This window comes from Salvia miltiorrhiza, chromosome 8 (genome assembly GCF_028751815.1).
Source record: "Salvia miltiorrhiza cultivar Shanhuang (shh) chromosome 8, IMPLAD_Smil_shh, whole genome shotgun sequence".
NCBI lineage: Eukaryota > Viridiplantae > Streptophyta > Magnoliopsida > Lamiales > Lamiaceae > Salvia > Salvia miltiorrhiza.
The window spans coordinates 16,858,515-16,882,795 of NC_080394.1; the positions used below are offsets into that span (position 1 = coordinate 16,858,515).

General features: G+C 35.5%; 2 protein-coding genes across 2 annotated transcripts; one reads left to right on the forward strand and one right to left on the reverse strand.

Annotated features, from left to right (window-relative positions):
* Positions 1-3,892: 3,892 nt before the first annotated feature.
* Positions 3,893-7,531, forward strand: LOC130998132 (uncharacterized). The gene has a single exon (XM_057923565.1). The coding sequence runs from the start codon at positions 3,893-3,895 to the stop codon at positions 7,529-7,531; it is 3,639 nt and encodes a 1,212-aa protein (XP_057779548.1).
* A 9,523-nt stretch (positions 7,532-17,054) lies between these two features.
* LOC131001468 (uncharacterized) lies at positions 17,055-22,780 on the reverse strand. The gene is made up of 5 exons (XM_057927859.1): positions 22,411-22,780; positions 22,229-22,297; positions 22,023-22,105; positions 21,692-21,894; positions 17,055-17,295 (listed from the first exon to the last, which is right to left on the reverse strand). The coding sequence occupies exons 1-5, from the start codon at positions 22,737-22,739 to the stop codon at positions 17,227-17,229; spliced, it is 753 nt and encodes a 250-aa protein (XP_057783842.1). The 5' UTR covers positions 22,740-22,780; the 3' UTR covers positions 17,055-17,226.
* Between the last annotated feature and the right edge of the window lie 1,501 nt (positions 22,781-24,281).

The window sequence follows — 24,281 nt, forward strand, 5'->3', positions numbered from 1 at the left end:
TCCCTTCATTTTTAGTGTGATAATATTATCTCTCCTTGAAATATTAAGAGAGGAATAAAAAAGGTGAAAGTTTCTTTTGTAGTAAATGAAGGAAAATAAATGATGCATTTAAAAATGGAGAATTTTTTGTTATTCTTTATTTTCTCATAATAAATTTATCAACCAAAGATAACACACCCTTACTTTTCACTTTTTCACAACTCTCAATATTAATTACAACTCATTTTCACTACTCTCAATGCGCTCAAAGAACATTTCCTCCACTCTAATACACTCAACAATCTTTTCTTAAAATCTGTGTCACTCTATCCTGGGAAGTTCATGGACGAAGGAGGAGTGTATTCCATCCAAAGATAACACACCCTTACTAGGATTTATTCCATCCAATTAGAGTGTATAATTATATTTAGGGATAATTTCTATAAATTATCAAATTTTCACCAAAGTCCGATCTTGCATACAAACTTTAAAGTTTGGCGTGGTAAGTACTGAATTCTCGATTCAATATAAGTTTAGCATGGTAATTACTACCCTCTTGATTTTGAGCTTGCATACCAACTTTAAAGTTTTGCATTATAATCACTAAAGCATTGACTAATTTTATTTTTCTGCCAATTAGGATTTCAACCAAATTTATTGTTTATATGACTAGTATAATAATTGATGTCGTTTCTGCTGATCCTATGAAAATGAAATTATAAACGGCAGTACAATACATCTCTCTCCTCGATGAAACTTTTCTCTCAAGAACAGTAACTCACCGAAATCTTTCCCACCGAAAGCTCGTTACTTTCGGTCTGCTTTCCAACCTTCTCCGACGAAGGTCGGCGTGCCGTTTCCGTTCACGTCTGCTCTAGATCGGCAACAAGCACGACTCGGCCGCTGAATGATCTGCCAGCTCTGGTCTCGCACCAGCTCCTGCAAATTCCCGTCGATCACTCCCTCTCTCGTGACCGTCTTCTCCGGCTAGCTCAGCTCCAGTCCGGACGGCAGACTGTCTTCATCAGCCGGTGCCCCCCGGTGTGCACGAGCGTCTCCTTCCAGGTGTCTATCCGGCGGCGTTGCAAAAGAGCGCATCTCCATCGCCGCCGCTCGGACCGCTCCGCCTCCTCCGGAAGCACGCTGCTAGCCTTCATCAGTTCGGCTATCTGGCATTTAAGGTCCGCCCAGCCCGCAACAGCAGGCAGCAGGTTTGAAGACAGATCTGTGAAAATTGGAAACACTGTAGATGGTTGACTTGTATCGGTCATTGTCCAGAATCCGTTCCGGTCTTCCAGCCGGCGCCGCATCTCTACGATCCGTCAACCGCCTGTAGCCAGCGCCTCTCTCATTCCGATCATGTCCTCCGGTGATTTTTCCTCGATCGACAGGGGTGGCCTTAATCTGCCCCAAGTGTCGAACAACTTCACCAAAGCCTCTACTGACGTTGCTGGCCCAGCTTTACCAACCTCCAAGGATAACACTTGTTTGCCGAGTGTTTCAGCGCAGAAGAATCAGCAGCCGCTGCTTGGTTCTTCCTCTTCTACCGCGAAAGCTGTTGGAATGGTGTCCTCTTATGCTCATGTCACGGCCCCCCAAAGGGTCAGGAAGCCGGACTTACCGGCACATAAATTCCACGCGCTTCAACCCTTTGCTCAAGGAGGACATGGCGTGCTCAAAGTTCCTCGAGAAATCCAGAATTTTCAAGCGTCAAAATTCCAACACGCGCTTATTGGTCGTTTCATGATGAATAAGGGTGAAAAACCTAGGACCACTAGAGAACTCAAGGCGGAATTACAATCGTTGTGGGCGATTAAATCTCCTTGGTTTCTCATGCCGATGGGAAGAGGATTCTATACTTTAAAGTTCCTAGATAAGGAAGATAAGGCTACCGCTAAACGACATGTGATCTGGGATCTTCATGCAGGTTCGATACGTCTTCGTGATTGGGCTCGCTGTTTTAACCCCTATAAAGAATCGTCCTCCTTGGCTCAAGTTTGGGTGAGAGTCTATTACCTGCCGGTGGAGTTCTGGCATCCGGAGGTTCTTTCGGGCATTGGTCGATGGTTGGGACAACCGTTGAAGATTGATGGTACGTCTATTGATGATGAAGTAGCTCACTTTGCTCGTATTTTAGTGGAAATTGATCTCTCTCAACCTCTCCCGGAATTCATGACTATCGATGGAGGCGAGTATTTTTTTAACATTGAATTCAGTTATGAATATATTCCTTTATATTGCACTAAATGTAAGATAACTGGACACTCGCCGGACAAGTGTCGGTGAGGAAAAGCAGGGAAAAATGTTGAACCTGAGGCGAAGATCATTAGAGGCCCGGAATGGCAGGCTGTTGTGAAGGCCAAGAGTAAGCAGCCTCTCGATGGAGAGGTAGCATCTGACTCGGAGTCGGAAGATGGAGCTAAGGAAGCGAGTGTTACTTCGCCCAAGGAGTTTACAGGGCCGGATATTTTGGAAAATTTGTGTAACAGGAGTTCGGAGTCTAAGCACAATCAACTGGGGTCCCAGGATGGTAACAGATTCGTAATCCTCGAAAATTCCTCGATTCAAGAGGATTTGGTGACTAACAAGCAGGATACCATTATTAAGAACACAGAGGGGGACATCGACTTGAACACTGCTTCGGATGAAAATAATTATAATCAAGGAATGGGATCTCAACAACAAGAGAAGGGTTGGGAATTTGCTGCCACTAAACATATTTCTCTGGAGCATAGCATAGAACAGATGGGACATGCTACTGATAAGAGGGAATCTCAGCAGCCTCTTTCGGTGGAACTTTTCACCAAACAGCTAGGGGGCGTCAATTTAATGACGGCAGAAGGATCTATTTTGCAGGTTGATGGGGAACAACGGATAGAACAGTTGGGGGACGTCTCGAAAAAGGTGTCAGCAGTCTCGCACCAAGCTTCTCTTCAGGTGGAGCAAATGAACGAACCATGGGGGGACGTTACGGAGAATGTGGCAGCAGGCTTGATTCAGGTTTCTCTTCAAGAGGAGAGACATGGGAGGGATCGCGAAACCATTACTCAGCAGACTGCGCAGAGCACTCTTGCTCATTTTTCGGCTGACCAAACAAGCAAGGAAAAGAAAATTCTTGCTATAGAAAATGATATTAAAGTGGAGAGGTTAAAGAATGAGGTCTCAGGATCAAGCTTATCTAAACGTGGCAGAGGGCGTCCTCCCAAGATTGATCAGAATGCGCGCAATCATAATAAGGTTCTTCTTCTTCAGCAAGAAAGTATCAAAAATCGTCTCCGGAAGGCAGCTGATGCTGGGCATCAACCACTTGATTATATTGTTGATTATCAAGAGTCGGAGAGTTTGCAGGCTATGGACAACGTAGCAAACAAACGGTGGGATAAGGAAGCGGAGCTGGGGTCTTCTCAGCCCAGAATCAATCAATAATTCTTATGAATTTTTTGGTTTGGAATGTCCGAGGCTTTTCGGACGATTCTAAATCTCTTCTTAAGGAGCATTGTCGTTCCTTTTTGCCTTTACTTGTAGGCATTATTGAGCCTAAGAAAAGTCTTCAGAAAGTTCGCCAGAGCTATTGGAGATCGATTAATTTGGTCCCTCGACATCAAAATTTTCGACAGCCTCGGAGACCGAACATCTGGTTGCTCACTAGTCCGGATGTCCAGACCACGATTCTGCTCTCCTCGGATCAAGTCATTATTGCTGATTGTGTTTGGCAAACATACTTTTTTAGAGTTGTTGTTGTGCATGGTGCGAATTACCACGTTACTAGACGTGCATTGTGGACTGACCTTCTTTCTTTTGTTGATGGGAACACGGCTTCAACGCCGTTAAGGGAGCGCATGAGCGACGTAGTTTGGCGGCGCCTTTGAGAAGTTCTTGCAGCGAGTTTTGCGACTTCATCGAGGCTTCAGATATGATTGAATCTCCTTCTTCTGGCATTCGCTTTACATGGTCTGGTCGGATTTTACTTCCTCGGCATGTGGAATCTATATTGGACAGGGCGTCTTTCTCTCCTGGTTTTGCGAATTTGTGGGCTTCGATTAACACCCATGCGCTCCCAAGACTTACCTCTGATCACTCTCCCTTGATTTTCCAATGCAGCGATGAGATGGGTAAGGGGAGACGATTCAAATTCTTGAATATGTGGACTTCACACCCTAACTTTCTTGAGCGAGTAGCGTCTTCTTGGGATGCTGCGACTGACATTCGCTGTCCTATTTTTAAAATCATGTTCAAGCTCCGTCGTCTCAGAAATGACCTCAGGGCGTGGAATAAAGATGTGTTTGGGCAGGTGGATATGCAGATTAATTCTGAGCAAGTCTCGTTGCTCGACGTGCAGAACAGGATTTCTGACCATGGTTACACAGACATTCTTTTTGAGGAGGAGGTCAGTCATCAAGCTCGGTTGTCTTCTTTCCTGGCCAGGAAGAACAGTCTTTTACAACAAAAAAGTCGCGCGCACTGGCTTTCTGACGGAGACCGTAATACTTCTTTTTTCCATCGTGCTATTCGCTTTCGAAAGCAAAGTCACAGGATTGAGCACTTGAAGATTGCCGATGTTGTCTCGTATGATAGGGGGAATATTCAACAGCATATTATTGATTTCTTTTCCTCTCTTTTTAAAGATGAAAGCCCCAGTAATGTGAACTGGGATATGCTGGAAGGTATTATTGATCAATTTGTGTCTGAGGATCAGAATGGGAAGCTCACGCATATACCTGATGATGAGGAGATTATGGCTGCGGTTTTTAGCTTGGATGCGAATAGCTCGCCGGGTCCGGATGGGTATTCTGGGAAGTTTTTTCAGAGCTGTTGGAGCATTATACGACTGGATATTCTTTCTGCGGTGCGTGCTTTCTTCCTTAATTCTTATCTGCCTGCAGGCTGTAATGCTAGCATCTTAATTTTGATCCCAAAAAAGGATGTGGTGGAGACGGTGGCTGATTTGAGACCTATCATTCTGTCAAATTTCTTCTTTAAAATTATTTCCAAAATCCTCGCTTCCAGATTGGGGGAAGTGGCGGCTGTTGGGGTGTCGCCAAACCAATTTGGGTTTATTGGAGGTCGTTCGATTCATGACTGTATCATGCTTGGCTCTGAAGGTTTTAGCTGCATGAATCGCACGGGCAAACGATCGAATATGGCGTGCAAAGTGGATATTCGCAAAGCCTTTGATACTATGCGCTGGGACTTTATTCTGAACGTGCTCAGGGTTAACGGTTTCCATGGAAAGTTCATTGAATGGATTTCCATTATTTTCAGCTCCGCCCGGATTTCCATTCTTTACAACGGGCAGCTGAGTGGCTACTTCGCTTGTTCTATGGGAGTTAGGCAGGGTGATCCACTCTCTCCTATTCTTTTTGGAATTGCTGAGGATGTTTTGAGTCACTTATTTCTCAGTTGTGTGACTTCTCGTCACATTACTTCCATGGATTTCATCAGAAAGGCCTCTTATCCAACTCATTTGTTTTATGCTGATGACATCTTGATTTTCTGTAAAGCGTCGATGAAAAACGCTCGCAAAATCAAAAAAATCTTGGATTTCTATGGTGATATTTCGGGACAAATTTGTAACCCTACTAAGTCTCACGTTTTCTTCGGGAGGGGCGTTTCTTCCATTATGAAGAATCGTGTGATTAGTGAGCTTGGCTTTGCAATGGGATCTTTGCCGGTTACTTACTTGGGAGTCCCGATTTTCGCTGGGCGCATGTGTGCTTCTTACTTGATTGGTATTTATGATAAGATTGTCAATAAGTTTTCAAGTTGGAAGGGGCTACACTTTTCTATGGCTGGCAGAATTTGCTTGGTTCGTTCTGTGATACAAAGTTCGGTTACACACTCTATGATGATATATAGATGGCCTAAATCCCTCATCTATAAACTGGATAGAAAGTGCCGCAACTTTATTTGGTCGGGACATGTAAACAAAAAGCCTTCGTGCCCGGTGAGCTGGTCTAGGGTGTGCGCTTCTCGCTCGGAGGGTGGCCTCGGGGTTAGGTCTTTCTCGGCCATGAATAGAAGCTTCTTGATGAAGATGGCCTGGAAGCTTGTGCAAGGCCGAGAATTCGCCCCTGCGATCATGGCGACTCGCTACTTGTCGAATTTTGGGTATGCTAAGATGTTCTTGGCTTCTTCGCCATTCTGGACTGGCGTGAGGGAGCATGTGAACTCCTTGGTGATGGATTCTTATTCCTATATTGGCACTGGAGAACACATTTATTTCTGGCATGACGATTGGCTGGGTTACAAGTTGGCGGACAAGCTTCATATTCCGCCTTTTATGAGAGACTTCCTGCAGCAAGCTGTGAGTGATTACTTCTATGATGGTGTTTGGCATTTCACTCCGGATTTTATTATTCAGTTTCCTGATCTTGTGGTGGATATTTTGTTGCTTCCAATTGGGGAGGAGAGTGACACTCGCTTCTGGAAACCTTCTGTTAGTGGGGAGGTTTCGGCCTCTCTTGCCTATGTTTCGCAGTCTCCGCATTTTCCCAAAGTTCTTTGGGGCACTTGGATTTGGGAGCGTTTTATTCCTGATAGAAGATCTCTTATCACATGGCGGATTCTGCATTTGAAGATGCCGACTCTGGATGGTCTAATCAAAAGGGGCATGCACGGCCCCAACAGATGTGTGATGTGTGGGTTGGCTGAGGAGTCTATTGACCACTTGTTCTGGAATTGCAGTGTTATTCGGCAGACTTGGGTGGTTTTCTTTGATTGGTTTGCCAAGTCGCAAATGCTGGACTGCTTGGATATTCATACCATTTTGGCTGCTGCATGGAACACGGATTTCAGTCCGTTGGTTCGGTCCTACTGGAAAGCTGGAGTGATTAATTTTATTTGGAAAATTTGGGACTGCCGCAATCAAGTGACTTTTAATGAGGCCAGTTTCCATCCAAAATTGATTATTGGGTTCCTGAAAGTTGTGTTTAAGGAGATGGATTCCAATTTCCCTAAGCTTGGGCGTTCTCATAACTCTTGGCAGGATTATTTGGTGCTTAGGCGAATTGGGGTTGCTATGCGCGCTTTTGCGCCCCCTTTGATGATTGAGGTTCACTGGTGGCCACCGGCGGGGCAGTGGATTAAAGTCAATACTGACGGTTCGGCGCTTGGGAAACCTGGAAGCATTGCCGCGGGCGGTGTATTCCGCGATAACTGGGGTGCGGTTCGCGGTTGTTATCACTATAAAGGGGGTTCGGGGTTCGCTTTTGAAGCGGAGCTTTTCGCGATCATGCATGCCGTTCGAATTGCGAATTTTCGTGGTTGGCACTGGCTTTGGATTGAAGCAGACTCGTCTTATGTTGTCCAGCTTCTGCATTCTCGCTCTTTGAATGTTCCTTGGCGATTTCTCCCGCTATGGAAACAGACTTTAAATTGGCTTTCAAATTTTCGACTTCAGATCTCGCATATTTTTAGAGAAGGAAATAGTGTGGCGGATATTATGGCTAATCATGCCCGGATCGAAGGGTGGTGGCCCTTTGCTATTGAGGATATAAAGATTGCGGTGTCTTTAGATATGGTGACTCATAGTCGCGTTCGTTTGAAGAATTGATTACATGGGGCTGTTTTGGATTGGTCTATTGGAGTGGTTGATGCTCGGTTGGTTTACTACAGCGTCTTACCGACTGAGGTTCAACTATTTTTTCTTTTTCTTGGATGACGGCGACGGGCTCTCACCGGCCATCATCTTTGTTGCTTTGCGTGTTCTTATTTCGGTTGTGACTTTTTGAGCCGGGATTGTTTTGGGACGATGGTTAGGCCGGAGTTTCAGAAACTTTCCTTTCCGCTCTTCTGGTCGTGGTCTTTGTCTTTTGACGAGAACTCTTTTTCTTTTTCTGGTTTTTCCCACGGGGTTTTCCATGAAAAGGTTTTAATGAGTCTCGGCCCTTAGTCTGCTTTTTTGTGCTTTCAAGGGTTTCTTTGTTCTTTTTCCCCTTTTCCCATTTATAATAAAATCGCATTTTAATAAAATTGATGTCGTTTCTGCTAATTGAGTAACATGCGAGAACGACAATACCACGTAGATTATTTTGTTAGTCATGTGAGGTAATAAATTTGGTTGGAATCCAGATTGGTAGCAAAATTTAATTAAATCAATATTTCAGTTATTATCACGCCAAACATTAAAGTTTGTATGTAAAATCAGAAATTGATGAAGGTTCAAAAAATTTCTACACAATTGACACTTATTGTTATCATTTAATTTCTTTATTTGTTAATAATTTATTATCAGAGTTGATTCAAAGTTGAGATATATAATTATTTAAAATAAAAATTAAATATAATTTATAATATTATAATAAATTTTATGTTTATAAAAATTTTATTAATAATAGATATAATAATTAAAAAAAATAAGATTCGCATACAAAACTACAAGACATTGAATCTCATCTTGATGAATTGGTGTTTAGTTCAACCTTAATTTTTTTTTTCCCGCGGTGTGCCCATAAATTACTCCCTCTGTCCACCAAAAATAGTCCTAAAGGTGAATGACACGAGTTTAAATAAAGGGGTTATTGCCAGAAAATACATATACTTTGTCAATTTTTTGGTTTATATCATGACCTTATAATTTGGCCAGAAAATACATCAATTTTCAATTTAATTGGAATTATAACATGACTTTATAGTCTGGCCAGAAAATACACCAAATTTCAATTTATTCTCAATTATAACATGAACTTATTTAGATTATTTTTCATCATAGATGTATTAATATTTATTGTATTTATATTAAATTGATTGATTAAACCATTTTAGGCGCAGATCAAAGATTAAAAGAAAACGTCATAAAGAAATGTCTTGTTTTGGTTTAAATGTCCCAAATAATAACATAAGTGGGTCTTTGTATAATTATTTACAAAAGGGGTTGTTTTTTGAATTTTTAAGAATTAAGTCGTGTCAAATTTGGACAACAACGAAAGTTGGTGTATTAAAATGTAAAATCCTAACTTCGCGTCAAATATGGATTTTTGGCAAAGTTTGTGTATTTTCACGCAATTATCCCTAAATTAAAAGATCTTCCTCAATACACACGAACTTAGTGTCAACGAAGATGTCCTACTTTGTTAGTGTGCAGGTGCATATCAGAAACTTAGCAATTTGATATCTAGCCACGTGAAGGACTCTTCCATCACTTTCAACTTTGGATTTGTGTCACCATTTCCACTATATCAATAGTAGGTTGCGGGCCAAAAATTTATGATATTTTCAATTGCAGGAAAAAAAAAAAAAACAATAAAAAACCACTCTCACACACAGATAATTGTGGGACATTCCAAACCCTCTGAATCCCATAGACAAGAAAATCATACTCCCTCTGTTTTAATTTTCTTTTAGTATCCACTTAAAAATGACACGTGTTTTAATAAAATGGTTGAATGTATGAGTGAAATAAAAGTCTCACTTTTATGAAAGTGTTTAAGTGATTTAAGTGGATTAAGATGATTACTAAAAATTGGAACGAGGGGAGTATTATATTAGACAAATTCTATGCACAAATGGGAAAAACTATAAGGTCAAAAAGGATTCTTTTTTCCCAATTTTGCTTCCACGAAATAATTACGTACATACTTACATATAAACACAAATGGACACATGTATAAGCTTAACTTGCCTAACTTAAAGATATCAACATGATTTCAAGTAGCAAAACAAAGCAGTCAAAAAGACAAAATACTTAGGTAGGGCAGGTAACTATTCAAACTTGTTTTAGTTTCTTTTTCTAAATATTACATCCTTTATCTTTTTCATAAAAAAATTGTAGGCTATAAAAAATAAACATAGATTATTTAGAATACACTTTGTTGAGTATCGGTGATACTCAAGTTTTGTAGTTATCATTATGTAGACAAACATAATTATCTCCGCTTCTTTTTTTTCCTTAAGAGGATCAAAATTAGTAGTAGATGTCACTTGCATGAAGTTGGAGGCAAGATGCATGAAAAAAAAACTCCGGAATTGATATTTGGATTAGGATAAAGAAGGTGTTCTTGATTGGGAATTTTTCGTCGGATGAATTCGGCGAAGAATTATTGGAATTTTTGGAAGAGGAGTTGGAGGAAGACATTGTTGGAAGTGGGCATAAGTGTGAAAAATGAAAGGGAATGTAGTATGTATTTATAGAAGATAAAAAAGAAGGAAAAAAAAAAACAACACAAAAGAGCCATTGAACGGCAGAATGGAAAAGTGGAGAGAATAAAAAATTCGGCCGTTTTTTTTTACCGTTTCAATTTTATTTTCGTTTTTTTATTAATGACATTAGGTTATTGGGCTGTGACTAGCACGCGCCCAACCATTTCCTCATGTGCAGCGCGAGCCAGGGGGAGATCCCGGATCGGAGGGAGGGGGCACAGTATTTGGGGAGGAGGGGGGCGTGGCCTGGGTGCGCACCGACCTCCGCGCCCGCCACTACGGATGCTATAAATAGTCCAAGCACACAAAGTTTTCAACAAATAAACCGCTTGATTGTACAATAAATAGCACTTGAATTCTAGTGTACTACATTTGATGTCCCACTTAGTTTCAAATTTTAATTTTTATTTTCTTTTATCTTTCTTTTTTTTACAATCTAATTTTCATATATTTTTAGTTTAATTTTATACTCTCTGCGTCCATGAATGAACTTCATATTTTTTCTTTATGGGAGGTCCACAAAAAATCTCCCTACTTATTTTTGGATTATATCCCACCACTTATAAATACTCCATTTACCTTTACGGCGTGTTCTTTTTGCTTGATAAATTTATAATGGAAAAATGAGTAATTAATAACAAAAGATTCTCCTTTTAAATGTCTCAATTTATTTTCTTTTCCTTCATTTCTTACAAAAAGATAATTCTATCATTTCTCATTCATTTTTTTCACTTCAAGGAGGGATAATATATATCCCCCCACTTTTGGTGTGATAATATTATCCCTTCATTTTTAGTGTGATAATATTATCTCTCCTTGAAATAAAAAGAGAGGAATAAAAAAGGTGAAAGTTTCTTTTGTAGTAAATGAAGGAAAATAAATGATGCATTTAAAAATGGAGATTTTTTTGTTATTCTTTATTTTCTCATAATAAATTTATCAACCAAAGATATCGCACCCTTACTTTTCACTTTTTCACCACTCTCAATATTAATTACAACTCATTTTCACTACTCTCAATGCGCTCAAAGAACATTTCATCCACTCTCAATACACTCAACAATCTTTTCTTAAAATCTGTGTCACTCTCTCCTGGGAAGTTCATGGACGAAGGAGGAGTAATTATTAACTAGGATTTATTCCATCCAATTAGAGTGTATAATTATTTTTAGGGATAATTTCTATAAATTATCGATTTTTCACCAAAGTCCGATCTTGCATACAAACTTTAAAGTTTGGCGTGGTAAGTACTGAATTCTTGATTCAATATAAGTTTAGCATGGTAATTACTACCCTCTTGATTCTGAGCTTGCATACCAACTTTAAAGTTTTGCATTATAATCATTGAAGCATTGATTAATTTTATTTTTCTACCAATTAAGATTTCAACCAAACTTCTTGCTGATATGACTAGTATAATAATTGATGTCGTTTATGCTAACCGAGTACCACGCGAGAACGACAATGCCACGTCAATTATTTTGTTAGTCATGTGAGCTAATAAATTTGGTTGGAATCCAGATTGGTAGCAAAATTTAATTAAATCAATATTTCAGTTATTATCACGCCAAACATTAAAGTTTGTATGTAAAATCAGAAATTGATGAAGGTTCAAAAATTTCTACACAATTGACACTTATTGTTATCATTTAATTTCTTTATTTGTTAATAATTTATTATTAGAGTTGATTCAAAGTTGAGATATATAATTATTTAAAATAAAAATTAAATATAATTTATAATATTATAATAAATTTTATGTTTATAAAAATTTTATTAAAATCATAGATATAATAAAAAATAATAATAATAAGATTCGCATACAAAAATACAAGACATTGAATCTCATCTTGATGAATTGGTGTTTAGTTCAACCTTAATTTTTTTTTCCACGGTGTGCCCATAAATTACTCCATCTGTTCACCAAAAAATAGTCCTAAAGGTGAATGACACGAGTTTAAATAAAAATGATTATCGTATTAGACCCACTTAAAAAGAAGTTTCCAAAATGGTTAATTATATTGTGAGTGGAGTAGGGCCCATCATGTGATAAATAGTTTTCAAAAATAAAAATGAACTAATTTCTGTGTACATCCCAAAATAGTAAAAATAGACTATTTTTTTTGGACGGAGAGAGTATTATATTCCAACACTTTTCATTTATTATATTTAAGTTGTTAATTTTAAACTCACATGAATGTATTTTTGGGGAAACCAATACACTATATTCATTTAACGTAGATTACAAAAATATACTCCCTACGTCCCATAAGAATGTATAGGAATAAAAATATATCAATCCAGGATGTATAGGAATAGGAATAGTAATCGGTTCCTTGATAGTTGTTGTAATTGGCCAGAACAAATAAAAATATAAGCAACAGTAAATGTGCCTTCCGAACTTGTTTATCTATTTGAAACTCGTATAACAAAGTAGAAGGCAAAACACAGTAATTAAAGGTGGCACTTGTCTTCGGGTCGAGTAGGGAGCATCAATGTCGACCCCCTTTGCGTTCGAATATGCTCCCCTATTTATAAAGGCGTAGTAAACGCTAGGGCTTGGCCCATGCATCTGGTCCTACAGCTTAACAAATAAAGTTGACGGATTTTGTTTTCTTCTACGTATCGTTGAGACATCTCCATACTTTGGCAAGTCCTTGCTCTAGATCTTCCTAAATTAAGAAAGGAAATGTATCTTGCCTTCTTTTTCAGTCAGTTGATGGAGTGCGCCGATTTGCCCAGTTTCCGCCCAAAGTCCGCAGCTCTCTTTTGCGTCGCCTTCACCTTCTGTCTTCACCCCGAATCAAATCCATATCTTCTCCTTAGGCTCCGCGCTTGAATACGATTGGATCCCGCATGGTACTTGGTATGGGCAAAAGGTGCACGAATGTTGTGCTTATGAATGATTTCAAATCCTTGCCTCTCTTGCGAAATGCAACTTGTTCTGCCCAACATCCTACCTGCATGCCATGTGCCCCAAGATTTGTCATCAAATAGAGAATAATAACACAAAAGAAAAAAATTCGATCTAGACTTAAACATAGAATCAAAAATAGCATGAAAAACATGCTTGTCACTTACACATTTCTAACATATTCATACTTGTGTAAAACATATCACAAAAAATCAAGCAAAACCAACAACATCTAAGAGTATTTAAATTTATTCGCTATAAAATATGTGTATTTATAAAAGATGATATTTTTTTTCTATACAACTTAAGAGTCAAGTTTTTTCTACCTAGTAAACACTATAAATATTCTTCAATTCACTCGAATTTAGGGTCAACGTCTTTTCCAAAATGATTTAGAAGATGTGCGCCAGTTTGTTAGTGTGTAGGTGCACGTCAAAACTTAGGCAATTAATATCTTTTGCCATGTGAAGGACTTTTCCACTACTTTCAATTTCAACTATGAATTAGTGTCACCAATTCCACTATCAATTAATAAAATAAATATAATAGATTTTTCTTTGGAAATAAAATAAATAAAATAGTTAACTATATCGTAGTGTGTTAAAATCGCGAAATGCATCAAACATTTATGAAATGGAGTGTTTGGGCCTTAGTGATACTTAGTGTTATTACTCAAGTATTTGTACTGATGAGGCTTTTTACTTTTTGAGGCTCGACCCATTAGATTTAGTTCCAAATAACTGAACTACGTTATAGTTGGGTTTATTATTATTATTAATTCAAAATTTACAACTAAACAATGTCAAATCGACAATAAATATGGAGCTTGTGTGTGCAATTAAAACACCACACTAACATTTTGAACTTCGTTTGCGAAGAAATCGAACTTTTTACGGACTAGTCTTTTTTTATGCGCCGCTTTACCCTAAAAGCAAAATGAGCTTTGCTCTTCTGGGTGCTAGGCGCTCCCGCAGGCACCAAGCGGCAGACTATGATACGCGGAAGAAATAAAAAGGCTTTTCAGCTTGATCCGATGAAGAGGGGATTTCAAACAAAGAGAGGGTTATAGCCCTACCAATATGTAGAGTAGCTCGGTAATGAATAGCCCAGCCTCCCTTACCATATTTGTGAAATGAAGCAACCGAAACCCTATTTTCTTTGCTCTTTGTGAACCTATGAATAATGTTATCATGCAATTAAAATACCAACAATGTTATCAGTTACAAATGTATTTTTCATGATCGCGCGCGATGTGAAATTTTAAAAATTATTAAATCTTTAAAAATATATATTTACTATTTTTTTATTTTAAAAAGGCATAGAAAGTTTATGTGTACACTTTGGGATAAGTAGGTGGATGAAATAGAAATAATATTATGTTTTCAAAACGAGAAATCAAATATCATTATAAATAAAGGAAAAGAATCATATTGAAAACTTTCCGTACCCACTTCCTATAAACAAAACTGATACTCAAATTTGTAAGTATTATAAAATCATCAAATTTTTGCTGAAAATGAACGCCTCAATTTGTGAATTGTGTACAATATAAATATTTTAATACCCATATATATACGATTAATAAGTTTTTACAAAAATAATGTCTCCCAGTGTATCATAGTCCATAGATGCTTAAAAAAAATAAAAAATCAAAGAAGATATCTGCAACTGCAAGTGAAAGCAATGAGCAAACAGAGCGCTATAGCTCCACAGCATTTCTTGCCACAACTTCCCTCCTCAGAATCTCTCCTTTCTCTCTCTAACATCAAAACTCGAATCTCAAGCAGATTAAGCCACTGCCTATGGGCGAAAAGAATCATGGAGTCGTCCACGAGCATTCCCGACAGCGCCTCATTGAAGTCGGACAAGATCCTGAGCTGCCTCTCCGCCTCCGCCGCGCGTGTCTGGGAGCGATGCAGAGCCTTGAGAATCTCCAACTTGTCGTCTTCATTATGTTGGTAAATCGATGACATCAAGACGAGCTTCGTAGGAGGAGGTAAATCGCAGTTTTGCATTAGATTGGGTGCTGCCATTGGTGAGTGATTCTGATATTAATTTCAGCCGTTGTTCAATTTGTGTGTTTATAATTACAAGATCATGGAGTAAGATATATTAGGTGCTTAGATATGCGAAATTGAATGCCTTTTCTTGCCGCTACATTGGCTTCCCTTCCAAGGAAAGCAAGGAATTAATTGTGTAAACTAAAGTAACTTGCTTGTGAAATGATCTCGGAAAAAAAAAAATTGTGTAAACTAAAGTTAAAATTGTTTATTATTCGTTCAAAAAAAAAAATTGTTTATTATTGCGCAAAATTTGGAGAGTAATTCAACATTATGTTTTAAGTAATTTGTTTAGCTTGAAATTTGTGCTTTAGCAATGAAAAAAATTAAATAGGCATGTTATAAAACATTTTGTATATTTTACAAAACTAAATTTATCTATTATATTCTTATTATATATATATATCCACTTGAAAATATCAATAATATTTTTATTTAGATTAATTTTTAAGAATAATTTAGTAATTAGAGAGAAATGAAGCTACATAGAAAGAAAAAGAAAAATTAAAAAAAAATCTTGAAAAACACAGGCTGCAGGCTCACGGACTGTGCCTCTTTAAAATCTTTTTGACAAAAATAACACCAAAGAAGAAAAAGAATACCCATATAAGTAAATAAATAAATGAAACAGGGAACAAAATTTTGAATAACAACAGAGTCAAGACAAGGTAAATAATAATTCTTATAAATAAATTAATCTTCAAAATTGTGATAAGATTGATCTCTTCTTTTACATATAAGATTTATCATTTAAATTCAATTATTTTATGTGCATCATAAATGGAAAAACGCAACCGAGCTATTTTCCTTTCTAATGTACAACTCCAACTCGTGTTGGTCGTTCCCAATTAGAGGTGGCCCGACCCGGCCCAGCCCATTGCCAAATTTTGATTGGGCTGCTAATTAGCAAGCTCATTGTGGTCCAGCCAAATCCACCTATTAATTTGTTTTCTTTAAATTCTATTTAAATTAAATTAATTAGTATCAATTAAATTATCAATTCACAAATAGAGTTATAAATAAAATAAGAATCATATTATTGTATGTAAAACATAACTATAAATAAATGAATACTCGATAATAGTTGTTTACTAAACAACACTTCTAAATATTTAAACAAATCAAAGTCTTAATAGTAAATTGTAAATATCATCAACAAACTAAAGATTCAACATCAACGACATTTGAGTTGTATAATCGTATTTCTCCATCTTCTTGCACATCTATATTATAATAAAAAATACAAATGTTAAATAGTTTAATACTCTCTCCGTCCCACTTCAATAGACTCATTTTCCTTTTTAGGTAAAAAAGTTGTACTTAATTAGTGTGTAACTTTCCTACTAAAAAATAAGTTTTCTTAATCTCCGTTCCAAAAAGAAATGAGCCTATTGGAGTGGGACGGAGGGAGTAAAAATTAATCACAATTGAAAAATAAGTATATTAAATTATAAGTACAAACATTAGTAGTTTAATGAGTGATTCTAATTTTGATTAATTTTTTTATTGTATAATTAATTAAAAAAATGGGTCAACCAAAAGGCCCTAAAACGTCAGGGTTAAGCCCAATCAGCCCAGCGAGCCGATTAAGCGGGCTTTTTAGGCCCAATTTTTTTTGGACTTCTAATTTAGCAAGTCCAACCCCACCCTAAACTTGGGCCGGTCTATTGGGCAAGGTCGATATTGCCACCTCTATTTCCAATAGAAAATACTCCATTTCATTTTTCTTGTTCTATTTTTTTCGGCACATGGATTTTAAAAAAATGTAAATTAATTAAAAATGGTAGGTTTCATATCGATCGAAGTCTTAATTATAATTTTTTATAAAATCGGGCAAGAAGAATGAGACGGTTCAAAGATGAAAATGAGACGAAAGAATGTGTGTGTGCATGTGTTGGGGGGGGGGGGATCATTTGTTGGTCGTTTCATGAGTCAAAATGTCAAATTATTATTTGGTCGTTTCATGAGTCAACTTATGAATAATAATTGATTCTTGAGCAGATAAATTATGTGCTAGCCGAATTCAAGTTGAACAACATAATAACTCGCAAAAATAATTAAATGAAAAAGAAAAAAAGGAAGAGAAAAGAGAGAAGAGTGTTTAAGTCGGTTATTTTATAAATCTTGATCGAGTGGCTACTTGTTCGATTGGACTTTACCAGCTTGTAGCCGCTTTGCTTCTATCTCTTCCTCCATTTGTTTTACCTGCAAAAAATAGTAAAAATAACATTCTAACGTCAATAAATTTTATTTTATTGATTTGGTATTAGTTATTTACTTGGATGATTTATTTCATAACTATGCGCACGATCGATTGGCAACGGGGCAGGAAGAAAGTTTAATGTCGTGTCCAATACTCACTCAAATAAAAATATCAATTGCAGTTTTGACAATTTAAAGGGAGTACTGATAGCTGACTTAAAAAAAGGGGATAGATATATAGCTACTTAAAAGAAATCATCAGCATGTGGTTTCTTAATTGCTTATTCAATAGTGAATCATCGAACTCGATCCATCATTCAAGGGTATTTACCTTGCACGATTAATAAAATGTATAATTAAATATTTTTATCTTTAAATTAAGATTAATTTAATTTTACATTTTTAATTGGATATGTATCAAATAAAACTATCTCAAATCATAGAAGCTATGAAAATCCTTGAGATATTTCAAATTTTCAATATATCTTAGTAAATAAAGATGGGGCATGCACGGCGACATCATTAGTGCCGAGCACAACGAGGAGGCCTATTGATCATAAAGCAGGAAAGCGAGACGAAGGGAAGGACAAGAAGGTGAAGTCCTCCACTGACGGGGACAAGGTCAAATACTTCAATGAAATGGACCGCGTCGCAAAAAGCATCAAGCTCTTCAACAACCCTCAACGGAAAGATCTCGATTTTCAAATTCTCACACAACAAAAAAACGCCTGAATATCGGCGAAATTACCGGCGGCGAACTTCCCGCCGGTAATTACCGGCGGCCCAACGACGCCAAAACAAGGCGGGTCGTTTTTTTCGTTTACCGGCGGCATTTTCGCCGCCGCTAATTAGCAGAGGCGAGCCGCCGGTATTTATAAAATAATTTAATTTAACTTTAAATTTATATAATTTGCAGATTACCGGCGGCATTGCCGTCGGTAATTAGCGGCAGCAAAATACCGCCGGTAATTCTGTCATTAAATATTTACAGATCCCCTTTCAAGCACAGATCAAATTCCCCTCAAACCCCCCCCTCCCTCCCCCCTCCCTGCCGCACCTCCAACCCCAGTCGCCGCCGCCGAGCCACCGCCGCCGGCCAACCACCCTGCAGGTATTATTTCTCTCTCTTTCTCTTTAATTATCTCTCACTTTCAAATCTCATTTTATTTCTTTAACATTTCAGTTGAACGACGCCGCGCCGCTGCCGACACTACAAGAAAATGCGGCTCTAACGACCGAAATTTCGGTCGTTAAAACCCAAAAATCGGTCGTTAATATTTTTAACGACCGTTTTTTTCGGTCGTTGTTTGCATCGTCGCCCGAGTTTTAACGACCGTTTTTTCGGTTGTTAAATTTAACGACCGATTTTTTATTTTTAACGACCGAAATTTCGGTCGTTAAAAAGACAAAAAAAAATAAAAAATATAAAAAAAAAATTATTTTTTTTATTTTTTTAAATAACGACCGAAATTTTATTTTTAACGTTCGAAAATTCGGTCGTTAAAAATTAATAAAAAAAATATTTTTTTTTTCGAAAAAAATATTTTTATTATTATTTTTTTTTATATCTTTGTATCCCACAAGTATTTTTAGTGTATTTCTAATGTATTTTGACCTTAATTGCATGCCATTTGACGAACTTCCCAGTAGGCCACCCATCTTACTTGTGCTTTAAGTCAAGCACGCTTAACCTTGAAGATCCTTTCGAGTAGTCACCAATAGAGAACACTCGTATTATTGATATATATAGTACCTATTAATTCATTTAAACTCTAATTCAATATAAAATATCATTAATCATTCATAACCTTATAATATGTCGAGATAATAACTAAGATTTGTGGTGTCGGCGAAACATTGACGATAAATATACGATCGAATTTAAAATAATAAAAAAATAATATTATCGTAATTAAAAAAAGAAAAGAAAATATGAGTATGAAAAATAACAATCAAATATACAACAAAATCAATATTAAATCAACTAATCAATATTAACAAAATTAATATTTGAAAAATAATTTTATTATTTTAAAATAATAAAATTATTAATATTTTGAAAATAATGAATCTAATAATTTAGAAAATCTAATAAGTCTAATAATTTATTATTATTTGCAAATAATATCACATTTTTATTAATAATCAATATTATCTATTTTTATAGAATAATATTATGAAAATAACAATCATTTTCAAAATATTCTCTATAATTTGAAAAAAATAATTAAATAGAAAATTAATAAAAAATAATTAAATATTTATATATAATCAAAAAATAAAAATAAATAAAAATAAAAATGAAATTTAAGATTTTTAAAATTGAAAAAATAAAATTAACGACCGATTATTCGGTCGTTAATAAATAAAATAAATAAATAAAAAAATAAAAAAAATAAAAAATAAATAAAAATAATTTTAACGACCGAAAAAATCGGTCTTTAAAAAAAATATTTTTTTATTTAAAAAATATTAAAAAAATAATAAAAATATAAAAAATTAAAAAATAATTAAAAAATAATATTAACGACCGAATAATTCGGTCGTTAAAAAAAATTATTTTTTTTTAAAAAAATTATTTTTTTTTAAAAAAAATTATTTTTTTTACAAAAAATATTTTTTTAAAAAATATATATATATATATATATATATATTAACGACCGAATTTTTGGTCGTTAAAATTAAAAAAATAATTAAAATATAAAAAAATAATTTTTACGACTGAAAATTCGATCGTTAAAAAAAATTAAATAAAAAATATTAAAAAAATAATTAGCGACCGAATTTTCGGTCGTTAAAAAATAAAAATAAATAAAAAATAAAATCGGTCGTTAAACGGTCGTAAATCGGTCTTTAAGGCCGCAAAATTAACGTCCGAAATTTTCGGTCGTTAATTTCGGTCGTTAAACGCGTGTTTTCTTGTAGTGCGACACCGCCATCGCCACCGCTCCACCGCCGGCCACTACCGTACGCTTTCGTTCTCGTTATTTGAATTATTTATTAATTATTTTGTTAGATTAAAATTAATATTAATTAGATTAATTTTAATTAATTTATAATATTTGAAGTATGATTAATTAATTTAAAATTTGTTTTTTAATATTATTTTGTTAGAATCTAACTAATGTTAATTTGATTAATTTTAATTAATTTATAATATGTGAAGTATGATTAATTTTAATTAGTTAAATTAATTTTAAATTTGTTTTTACAATCTAATTAATAATTTGTTGGAGTTTGATTAATTTTAAATTAAAGTTCGATTAATTATAAAGCATGATTAAATTAATTTTAAGTATGAATTTGTTAGAGATTTATTTATGTTAAATAATTTTGTTAAATGAAGTATGATTAATTGAATTTTAAGTATGCTAGTATGTGTTTATCATGAAATGATATGATATTATATATTGTGGGATAGATTTAATCAATTTCTTAAGGATCTTCTCCCTTTGGGATAGAAATTGATTATTTCTTAAGGATCTTCTCCCAACAAATGATTGTTTTAAATTTTATTACTTTATTTTTTATTGCTTTATATGTATTGTATTATTGCTTCGACATTGGGGGGCCGGGTAGACCTAGTATAGGCTTAGTAAATTAGGACCACTATGGTCACTATAGCTGCTGGTAGAGTCGAGCACTTGGTAGTTAGGATAGTGGGGTTATCAACGATTTTTTTGTAGCGTCAACGCAGACAAATCAAATATGGATGCGTGAGAATCGACAATGCACAATCACTGCTCGAGGAAGTCATGAAGCGTAAGGACTATTGGTGTAATTTTATTTTAATTAATGCAATATTTTTTTTATTATTATAATTTTATTTTAATTATTTTATTTTATTTTATTTTAATTAATGTAATGTTGAAATTTTTAATCTTTATGAAAATGAAAATTTTAAAGCTCCTTTTTTTTAATAAAAATTTTTAAAGCTTCTTATTATAGAGCGAGGCTCACCCCTTTAGAGCCCTCAAAGGGGCTTCCACCACTAAATCGAAGTCCAATAACAACATTCGAAGTAGTCCTTTTTTTTTTTTTTAGAGCTGCTAAAAATATTAATAGAAGGTAGTTGGGGTCTTTAATTTTCACTCACATGTGATGGGCTGAGGGGTCATAAAGACTTGGAAAAATGGCGGTTTAAATTAAAACAGATGGTCGGGTCAATTATATACTAATGTTTGTTATGCATTTTACAATTATAAGAGTATGCCCTATTTATACTTTTGTGAATGTATTAAGACATGATTAATGTAAGAATTAAAACGATGATCAAGTTCAAGAAATCAAACAATTTTAGCTGTCCAGTTTTTCTTAACAAGTAGTAATAATGAATTGAAGAAATTGAGAAAATCTAACGTAGAAAATATTAGTGTGGAGAAGAAGAGTTGAATGGTACCTTGTTTACAGCATCTTCAGCTTTTTTAGCTTCATTGGCTGCCTTCTTAGCTAGTTCATCGAATGACTCCAGGGCTTCCCTCAGCTTCGAATCTTCTGGAAGCTTCTCCTCCACCTCCTCCACGATCTTCTCCGCCCTCTCCGCCACCTCCTCCACCATCTCCGCCACCTCCTCCACCACTTCTACCGCTTTGTCGATCTTGCCTATATACATAACATCCACCAACATACACATAATTAATTAATTACATCGAACTGCCCCGCCCCCATCTTTACTTTACTCAAAAAGTCAACTAAAATATATATAAGATTGCGAGAAAAAATTGCCCAACTTTTGAGGATTGCGAATAGGCCTCCTTTGTATCCTACAGCTGGTAAAATTACTGTCAGCAGTATTCCGATCAACCATTTCTTCCTGCAAATTAACACAAAACAAATTAAAGAAAAGTTTATTAGGGTTTTCTTAAATCAAACACACACACACACACACACACACACAAAATAAATAAATAAATAAATGAAGGAGATGATGAAGCACCATGAAGACGAAGGATTGTTTGGAGAAGCTGAGGATCTGACTTGTACACTGCGTGGCCTCGAAATACCTCTGAATTGGATAATTCCATCAAACCAAACGCGCCATATATAATTAGCAGTTACGTATGATATATATTTCACAGTATAAAAGAAATAATTTAAAATATGAGATCCATGGCTCACGTTGAAATGATCCCATATTTAGCACTAGACTTCAAGAAATCACGAGTTTGATCGAATTTTGGGGCACGTTTGATCGGAGGCAGGGGATGAAACTGCGACGAATTTCGAGTATTTCTGCAACTGACATGGCTGCAGCTTAAGTAGTAGTAGCTTGGTGAAGAACTTAAAATTTTAGCTGACATTTTATTTTTTCTTGTATCGAATTTGGATTTGCTGACCTCTTTATTGATTACTAAAGGGTCTTTGATGAATAGAATGTGTGATGAAATTGTTGGTGTGAAGTTGGTTTGTGTACAATAATTGAGATGTCTAACTATGATAGGGAACATATTATATATTCTGTCATTTTCTTGGTTTAATTTACTGAAACTTCTATAGATGGATCTGAATGAATTGTTTGCATTTAAAATCACGTGTTCTTCTGGTGTGAATTCGCGGACGGGCTTCGGGGGCCCGTCAATGATCATCCGGCCCATATGGTACATCCACACTACCGGGCTCCCGCAATCCGTGATCGAATCAATCCAGCAGTTTTATAATCTTGTGGTTCAATAAAGTAGTATTCTCACCCTTTCTAAAAATTATGGTCTAAAGGAAATTATATGAGTTCTAAGAAAAAAAATATAATTGTATTTTAAGTGAAGATTGACTTTAACATCTTTTTGTAAATAGTGAATGGAGAAGTTTGTGAGGTCATTTTCAGAGAAAAAAAGACCACAATTTTAAGGGACGTACCAATATGGTAACAAAACCACAATTTTTAGGGATGAAGAGATTATGTTAGAAAATAACACACATGAAAAAAAAAGAAAAAAAGAAACAACAACAAACTAAACTGATTGCAAGATAAATTTGTCATTCTTTTCTCAAATAGAAATAACTAGTTCAGTAAAGTATTTAGAACATGTACAATGGGGCTCGAGCCCACCCTCAACGAGCCCCATAGTGTTGTCGCGCCCTCGAGCTAGGCATGAAGGTGCATGCCAGTTAAAAAAAATCGATTTTAAATTCGATGTTTGTTTGTTTAATTTTTTTTTCTTTCTAAAATAGCGGTTGCGACGATAGATTGTGTGTTTATTACTATTTTCATCTGTCCACAAAGTAATCATTGTACAAATCACTATTACATACTTCATCCGTCCATAAAGATTGTGTGTTTATTACTATTTTCGTCCGTCCATATTTTTCCTTTTTTAGAAACCTTCTTTATACTTTAAACGACATTTACACTCAATATTTTACAAAATATTCACCATTTACTTTTACAATTTGGTGGCCCAATACTATCATTTAACACTAAAATCATACTCCCTCCGTCCACTAATTCAAGGCCTAGGAGGCAAAATACGGGTTTTAAGAAAAAATGTATTTTTATTAGTTGAGTGGATAAAGGGATCCACAAAGTGTATTATTTATTAGTTGAGTGGAGAAAGGGACCCACAAAGTATATTGTTTATTAGTTTAGTGGAGAACAATTATATTGTTTATTAGGACCCACAATTAAAAAATGAATAAAAACTTACTAAAAATATATAGGCCTTGAGTTGGTGGACGGACTAAAAAGGCAAGTAGGCCTTGAATTAGTGGACGGAGGGAGTATCATTTAACTTTTTTTATTAAAACACGTGTCATCCACTCCACCACATACTCTTTGTGGACGGAGAGAGTATTAGATACAAATAAATATTCAAAAATAATTGAGTATATTTAGTAGATAATGTGGAAAATGGTAAACAACATTCAAAAGATGTATAGTTTAACAAATGCCTCTATATAATTTACAATTATAATCAAAAGGGTTAATTGCGTGTAATATCACAAACTTTGAAGAAAATTCATTTTCCCCACAAACTTTAAAAAATCCACAAATT

Coding starts and splice junctions, on each gene's coding strand:
- LOC131001468 (XM_057927859.1), bottom strand. CDS start 22,739: ATGTTCCCTATCATAGTTAGACATCTCAATTATTGTACACAAACCAAC. Junction 22,298..22,410: donor AAATATGGGATCATTTCAAC/GTGAGCCATGGA, acceptor TATCCAATTCAG/AGGTATTTCGAGGCCACGCA. Junction 21,895..22,022: donor CCTATTCGCAATCCTCAAAA/GTTGGGCAATTT, acceptor TTATGTATATAG/GCAAGATCGACAAAGCGGTA.
- LOC130998132 (XM_057923565.1), top strand. CDS start 3,893: ATGATTGAATCTCCTTCTTCTGGCATTCGCTTTACATGGTCTGGTCGG.